The 7,163-nt window shown below is 68.8% G+C and overlaps 2 protein-coding genes across 5 annotated transcripts; one reads left to right on the top strand and one right to left on the bottom strand.

The window, feature by feature from the left end:
* Positions 1-331: 331 nt before the first annotated feature.
* On the bottom strand, positions 332-4,913 carry FBXW5 (F-box and WD repeat domain containing 5). Of its 3 annotated transcripts, XM_023243081.2 has the most exons (9): positions 4,761-4,911; positions 3,575-3,790; positions 3,047-3,204; positions 2,598-2,772; positions 2,331-2,479; positions 1,844-2,258; positions 1,459-1,606; positions 1,170-1,382; positions 332-1,086 (listed from the first exon to the last, which is right to left on the bottom strand). In XM_023243081.2, the coding sequence occupies exons 1-9, from the start codon at positions 4,897-4,899 to the stop codon at positions 843-845; spliced, it is 1,857 nt and encodes a 618-aa protein (XP_023098849.1). In that variant the 5' UTR covers positions 4,900-4,911; the 3' UTR covers positions 332-842. The 3 variants fall into 3 exon arrangements, with proteins under 3 accessions (XP_023098849.1, XP_023098848.1, XP_006939731.1); XM_023243080.2 differs by having other exon boundaries at positions 1,844-2,479; positions 4,761-4,913; XM_006939669.4 differs by lacking the exon at positions 4,761-4,911 and adding an exon at positions 4,272-4,639 and having other exon boundaries at positions 1,844-2,479.
* Positions 4,914-5,021: 108 nt separating this feature from the next.
* On the top strand, positions 5,022-6,923 carry C8G (complement C8 gamma chain). 2 transcript variants are annotated; one of them, XM_006939670.5, is made up of 7 exons: positions 5,022-5,515; positions 5,598-5,734; positions 5,873-5,943; positions 6,017-6,124; positions 6,401-6,502; positions 6,594-6,632; positions 6,722-6,923. In XM_006939670.5, exons 1-7 carry the CDS (start codon positions 5,378-5,380, stop codon positions 6,733-6,735), a joined length of 609 nt encoding a protein of 202 aa, XP_006939732.1. In that variant the 5' UTR covers positions 5,022-5,377; the 3' UTR covers positions 6,736-6,923. The 2 variants fall into 2 exon arrangements, with proteins under 2 accessions (XP_006939732.1, XP_019672383.1); XM_019816824.3 differs by having other exon boundaries at positions 5,290-5,515; positions 6,725-6,923.
* The last annotated feature ends 240 nt before the right edge of the window (positions 6,924-7,163 follow it).

Genomic DNA, 7,163 nt, shown 5'->3' with positions numbered 1-7,163 from the left:
CTCTGCCCCATGTCCCCATCCCGCGTGCCGTGCCCGCAGAACTCGCCCCCATCCCTGCCCTGCCTGGGCTTCCCCCCGCTTCTCCAGCGCCCGGGTCCCCCTGTACGTCTCCCTGCCGGGGGCACGCACACGCGGTGGGCGCGCTCTGGCGTTTTCTGCACGCCGGTGACCTCGCCTGCTCAGAGGTTGTGGGGCACGGCCGCCGAGGAGGCAGCCTTGAGCCACACCGCCTCCACCAAAGCCTCGAGTGTCCTGCTACCCGTCAGGCAGGCACGAGAGTCACGTAGACACCACCGGGCCCCTCCCTGCACACAGAGATCGGACGGCGGTGTGCTGTTGCCAGCTGTTTATTTGGGCCCCAAACGGGTGATCGGTGACATGCAGTTTGCCTGGGCCCACGGCGGACTGACCCGTGCTGTCGGCCCCGCTGCCGCACAGACCGATTCCCTGAGGAAACACCGCTCCGGGCGCACGGGGCGAGCCACGGGTCATGTGTGGTGCTGACGGCCCCAGGACCCAGGCCCTGGGGAAAAAGAGTGGGTGAAGGGTGGGGCCCCCAGCGTCCGGCGCATCCCACGCCAGCCAGGAGGCTGCCCCGGTGCTGGACGTCATGGCCGTGGGAGGTGGCGTGAGGTGTGAGCGTGGCGGGCGGGGGTCAGGCTGCCCGGTCTGCAGCCCCGCCGAACCCCCTCCCTGAGGCAGTTCTGTTCCCGGCTTCTCTGCGCACCGCACGGTCTGGGCGGCGTCCGGACCCTTGGGAAGGGGCTGTAGGCCTCTGGCGTCTTCGGCGGGTCCCGGCGGCCCAAGGACACCCGGGACGCTCCGGTCGGCCAGCGCCCCCCTCAGCGCTTCTGGCTGGCAAACCAGGAGAAAAACGGGTGGGGACGAGGACGCGGGGCCTGGTGGATGCGCACGGTGCGCGGCGAACGCCAGGCTTTGATGGTGGCGTCGTCGCTGGCCGTCAGCAGGAGCTCCTGCTCCTGGGGGCTGAAGACCACAGAGTTGACCACGTCCTGGTGCCGCAGCTTCGCCAGGCAGATGTTGTAGTGCCGGTCCCAGATGTAGCCGTGCCGGTCTTCGGCCCCGCTGCGGGAGAGCCTGGCGTGAGCCCCCCGCCCACCACACCCGACCCGGCCCGGCCCGGCCCCGGCCCCGGCCCGCGCCACTACCTGGCCACGAAGTCCCTGCTGACATCCAGGAAGATGAAGAAGCACTGGTCGTTGGGTGTGTAGGCGCGGTGGGCCCGCAGAGCCCGCTTCACCTCCCGCATGGTCTTGAGGTCAAACACCAGCAGGTCGATCTCCTCTGCGATGGGCGGTGGCTGCATGGGGTCGGCCACCACAGAACCGCTCGGCCAGGCTCGGCTGTTCACGTACAGATACCTGGGCAAGGGGCACGCTGCTTGGTACCAGGGGCCTGCAGAGCACCCCTCACCCCAGGACACTCTCGGGGGCCCACCTGTTGTCCGGGGACAAGCCCATGCCGATGATGTGTCCGTGCACGTCGATGACGTGGTCCAGGGCATCAAAGAAGGCATCTGAGCCCCGCCCCTCACCCAGCACCGGCCCGGCTGTGGTCATCTGGTGTGGCAGGATCTGCTTAATGCCTGCGGGGGCGCCGGGCGAGGGGAGCGGCGTCACCTCGGCACCGGGAGCACATCTGAATCAGAGGCCCCCACGGAACACACCGTCCGGGAGGCTGAAGCGCGGCTGGGCCCCCCAGTCTCGCTCCCTGCGTGGCCACGGGACCCTGGCCTCCCCCCTCCCCCCCAGTCTGCAGGGAAGCCTCGCCGTCCCTCCCCCCGCCCCGGCTCCAGCGACTGGGGAGGGCCTGCCCCCACTACCGATCTGGTGCGGCGAGTAGGTGAGGCAGCCCGTGGTGAAGACGAGGAGCTTGCGGGCAGCGGCTGTGCTGTGCTCGGGGGGCTTGGTGCGGCCCTGGGCCAGCAGCTCGGCCACCTGTGTCTCCAGCGCGTGCTCTGACAGCTGGGGCTGCGCCCGCCCGTCCAGGAGCCCGTCCAGGAAGCGCCGCAAGCCCTCCTTGGTGCGGGCCGGAGCCGGCCCCGGGCCCACCGCCTCGTCCTCACTGTCGCCGCCCAGGTCGAAGACGCGGCCGGGGGTGGCACCGTCATCCAGCAGGAGGTCCGGGCTGTCGAAGCGGCTGCAGTCGGCCACCATCACTGTGCGGATGGTGCTGGCGTTAAGGTTCTGGATCTTGAAGAGCCGCTTTACCACGTTGACGTTCTCGGACTCCACGTCCTGGGGGTGGGAGACAGCAGGTGGGCAGCAGGCCGAGGAGGCGACAGCCGCAGGGGGCACACGCGCCCGCACCTGGAAGGCGTTGTTGAGCCAGAGCACTGAGCAGGAGGTAATGTCTCCGATGCGGTGCAGGTTTCCCGAGATCAGGCTGGTCTCCGTGAGCCAGCAGCCAAACACGTCGTATGGCTTGTTGCGCACTCGGGACAGCAGGGCGAAGTTGTCTGGGAGGGGCGGAAGCGGGGACCGGGCTGTGAGGCGCGGGGCCTCCTGGGGGCGGGGCCTCGTGGGGGCGGGGCGGGGTTGGCCGAGACAGCCCGCCCACCCCAGGCCGGCTCTCACCTAGGCTGATGACTGCGATCTCACCAGACGAAGAGTTGTGGGGCCCCAGGAACACCCCGGACGCCAGCAGCAGCGAGTCGTCCTGGTTGAACTGGGAGAACTGGGTGTAGCTCCAGTTATAGGGCCGCATGTCCGCGCTGTGCAGCAGCGAGACGGTCAGGTCGTTGTTCCAGATCTGCGTGGGGGCTCAGTCATCTAGGGGCCTCTTGTGCCCACCCTGCACGTGACACGGGGGCCCATGCTGCAGGCCCCTCTCCCAGCTGAGCTCGTGCCCAGAAACCACCACTGGGATGTTGCTCCTTGCCCCAGGCTGCCAGCAGACCCGAGGTGTGTGGGTCCACAGGGTCGGGCTCCTCACTCTCCATTAGCAGTGAGGGCCCCCCACCCGCCTCCGTCCTATGAGCCCCAGGTCCTGGCGGAGATGCTGCTCCCTGGCGGGCTGGGCTCACCTTCACCGTGCAGTCCTTGGAGCAGGAAGCAAACTGGTAGCCGGAGTGCGAGAAGCTGAGGTGCAGGACCTGGTCCGTGTGCTCCTTGAGCGTCTGCACTTCCACGCAGGGCACCGTGTCGTAGAGCCGCCGAAACTCTTCATACCAGGATGTGGCCGCTGGGGGCGGGGGGGGGGGGGTCAGTCACTGCTGGGGCCCTGAGCCTCCTTTCCCACAGAGGCCAGCCACCCAGAGAGCATGGGGGCCAGCCCTGCTCCTGGAGGACGCTAGTCATCTCAGCTGCAGGGCTGCCCCCCCCGCACCGCCCCCCACCAGGCTCTGTGCTCAGGGATGGACTGGCTGTCCCCCGTCCGTGTGCGGGCCACATGGTGCCTTGGTGACCGCTGTGCAGATCTGGGCGGTGGGGGGCCAGCGTGGTGGCTTCAGATGGTCCACATGGCAGCATGTGGTCCAGATGGCAGCATGTGAATGGCCCTGTCTCCCGCCCAGCCAGCCTGGTGGACCATGGGGCCACGTGCAGGCCCTGACCTGGGTGCCGGGGCACGTCGCGGGCCACCTGGTAGTAGCGGTAGAACTGCTCCCTCCACAGGAACTCATCCCGGGACACGGCATGCCACTGGCGGCACACCAGCCCAGCAGCAAGCACGTCGGCCGGGCCCAAGCTCAGGAAGATCTGGTAGACGAGGCTGTCAGGGAGCAGGGGCGCACCCCCCTCGTCCATTGTGACATTCTGCCCGGGCAGCCCTGAAACCCACACGCGGTCCCCTTAGTTGCCAGTCGCACTGTGGGAAGGGACCCGGGCTGGGGCGACTGCCCTGCTGGGAATCCCACGGCGCTGACAGTGTGCAGGGGGCCAGCTGACACTGCCCACCTGGCTAAGGATCCCACAGCTTCCCCAAGCCCCCTGACCCCACACTCGTGACGGGACCCCGCCAAGTCCTAGTGATCCTCTGGAACAGGCAGCTTCTGGGAGGGCAGCAGACCCCTCCCAGCACCTCCTGGCCTGGTCCAGCCTGAAGTGGGAGTATGGGGCGGCCCCTCTGGGCCCCAGATCTGATCTCAACCCCAGAAGGGTCTTGGTCTGGGGCACTGGCCTTCTGGGTGGGGCCCTCTGGCGACCTCCCGCTCATGGGCCCAGAGAGACATGTGGACGCCTAGGCCGGTGACTGTTCAGAGGCCAAGACACGAAGAACCGGTGACCCGCACGCACTCCAGTCACTCTGACCTTGTAGACCCAAGGCTTCAGAGCTGTCAGCTTGGGACAGAGATCCTTCCGAGAAGAAGCTGGGGCCGGTGGGACGAGGACCAGACAGCCCGCCCCAGACGCCGCCAGGGGCACCAGCCGGCCCTTGGCCTGTGCCTTGTGGTCTAAGGGAGCCCTGCCAGGCGGTCAGCGGGCCAGCGCGGCCACTGCCCGGCGAGCTGTGGGCGGGGCGGGGGCTGCCAACGTCCCCTCCCACCCTCCTTCCGAGGGGCTGCCGGGGGCGGGGCCTCGGCTCGGCCCCCGGTCCCGGCGCGGCGGCTTCTGCGACACATTCATCGGCAGAGGGCGCGGCCGAGGCCGAGGGGCCGGAGACTGGGGGATGGGGGGGCGGGGGAGGGCAAGGAGCCGGAGACCGGACGCGGCCGGTTTGCGACGCTCCTCGGGGCCGGGGAGACGGGGTTCGGGGGCCGGGGCCGGATGACGACGCTCCCCGCGGCCGGGCGCACTCACCGCGGCCGCCTCTGCCCGGCTGTGCAGCCCCCGGCCCGGCGCCCGGCCTCGGCCGGCGGACCCGCTTCCGCCCCGCCGCTCCTGCCGCCGCGTCTCTATGATGGAGCCCGCCAGGCTGACGCCTCGAGCCCTGAGGCATCGATAGCCGCCGAACGCCGAGCACCCGGCAGCCTGCATCGGCAGTTGCTGCGCCTGCGCGCACCGAGCTCGCTCGAAACAGCGCCCCAGGCGGCCGGGAGGGGCGGCGGCCTTGCACGGCAGCCAGTGGGCGGGGCCGAGACCTATGCTCGCTGTAGAACGCGGGTTCGAGACCTGGCGCTGCCGCTGGCAGCGGCTGGGGCCCTGGGTTAGGGGGTCATGGACAAAGAACCAGAGGTCAACTAGGACTCTGTAAGCAGGATATGGAGCCAGGGCCCTCCCAGGAAGTGCAGAGTCGAGGAGGCTAGGGGTGGACTCTTGCTGGGGGCGAGGGGGAGGGCAGGGTGCTTGGTAAGGCTGGAGGTGGGCCGACGCGGACTTCCTGTGCCAGGCTTCCGGGCGACACTGGTCAGTGGACTCTGACCCAGGGCTTGGCCGTCCTGCCCTGGGCCTCCCCCACTCTGGTCACTGCCACTGCCATGCTGACCCCCAGGACTGCTCTCCTCTTGACTCTGCTCCTGGCTGGGGGCTCCCTGAGCAGGAGGGCTCGGAGACCCCCTCGACCCGCGTCTCCCATCAGCACTATCCAGCCGAAGGCCAACTTTGATGTTCAGCAGGTAGAGGGACAGGTGGGTGGGCGGGAACTCATCTCGCTTTTCAGGGGTCATCGCCTTGTGTTCTCACGTGACTTGCCCCTAGTTTGCAGGAACGTGGCTCCTTGTGGCGGTGGCCTCCTCGTGCCGCTTCCTGCAGGAGCAGGGCCACCGGGCTGAGGCCACCGCACTGCGTGTGGCTCCCCAGGGTGCAGCCATGGCCGTCAGCACCTTCCGGAAGCTGTGAGTCCCCAGGACAGACCCCTGACCCTGATCCCAGCTTTTCTCTGGCCTGGACCAGAGTCCTGTGAGGCGCTGCCCGGGTTGGGGTCCTTAATCCTGCCCTGCTAACTGCCCCCCTTCCCCCCCCCCCCCCCCCAGGGATGGGATCTGCTGGCAGGTACGGCAGCTCTACAGAGACACAGGAGTCGCGGGGCATTTCCTGCTCCAAGGTGAGGGGAGGACATGGGAGGGGGTGCAGGGCTGGGGGTCAGAAACTGCCTCAGCTGACTCAGCATTGCCCAGCCCGAGGTGCCCGTGGGCCGGTAGACGTGGTCGTCGGGGAGACAGACTACCGAGGCTTCGCCATCCTGTACCTGGAGCGGGCGCGGCAGCTGTCGGTGAAGCTGTACGGTGCGTCCACGCGGGAGCCCGAGCTTTGCGCACGCTCGGGGCCATCCGTGTGGGGCGGCCCAGATGGACACACAGACCCTCCCTGCCTCCCTGTATTCTGATTCTCTCCAGCTGAGCAGGGGTCGAGGGAGGAGCCCCCGCACATAGGCCCGCGTGTGGGGACAGAGGGGACGGGGAGGAGGGGTGGGTGGGTGCGCCCCAAGCACACAGACCCTAGGCCCGGCGTGCCCTGCCTGCTCCCTCACCACGTGCCCAGGAGCCCCGTGTGCCCCACAGCCCGCTCACTCCCCCCGAGTGACGCGGCCCTGAGTGCATTCGAGCAGCGGATCCAGAGGGCCAACCTGACCGAGGACCAGATCTTGTTCTTCCCCAAGTATGGTAAGCCTCCCTCCAGGCCCCCAGTGGCCTGCCTCGCCCTCCCGCCTTGTGCCCGGCCCCAGCCACTCCTGACCCCTGCCTGGACCCTCAGGTTTCTGCGAGGCCGCAGACCAGTTCCACGTCCTGGATGGTGAGTGGGCAGTGCTGGTGGGTGGTGAGGGGAGGGCACCCGCCCACCCGCCCCTCCCTCTCTGGCTGAGTCTCGTCTCTGTGCCCCAGAAGTGAGGAGGTGAGTCCAGGGGGCAGCCCTGAACTCGGAAGGAGTGAAGACCCTGAAGGTGATGGCCCCCGCTGCCCCATTCATTCACTGAGCCCCGGCACCCCGCGGGGCAGGGCCACCCAGCGGGGACTGGAGCTGCGCACCGCCCACGGGAGCGCAGGGGCACTGCTTTCATTAAACGCTGTCTGTCCTGGCCCCTGATTCCTCCCTTTCCTTCCTTTCCATGTCGGACCTGGACCCGGGCCTCCCTCTGCCCATCATCTCGTGGGCAAGTGGCACTGCTCCCGGGGTGGGCTGGAGAGGAGAGCGCCGTGCCCTGCTGTCCCTGTGCCCTGGTCTCCTCTGCTTCGTTGGGCCCCCTGCACCGCCGTCCCAGCTCCCCTTCCCTGGTCCCTGTGTCTAAGCGCTCGTGCCCTGCTGGTCTTACTGGGCTGCCCTGGG

Source organism: Felis catus, chromosome D4 (assembly GCF_018350175.1).
Source record: "Felis catus isolate Fca126 chromosome D4, F.catus_Fca126_mat1.0, whole genome shotgun sequence".
NCBI lineage: Eukaryota > Metazoa > Chordata > Mammalia > Carnivora > Felidae > Felis > Felis catus.
Note: the sequence above shows the minus strand (reverse complement) of the source record. Positions and strands in the feature narration are given on the sequence as shown.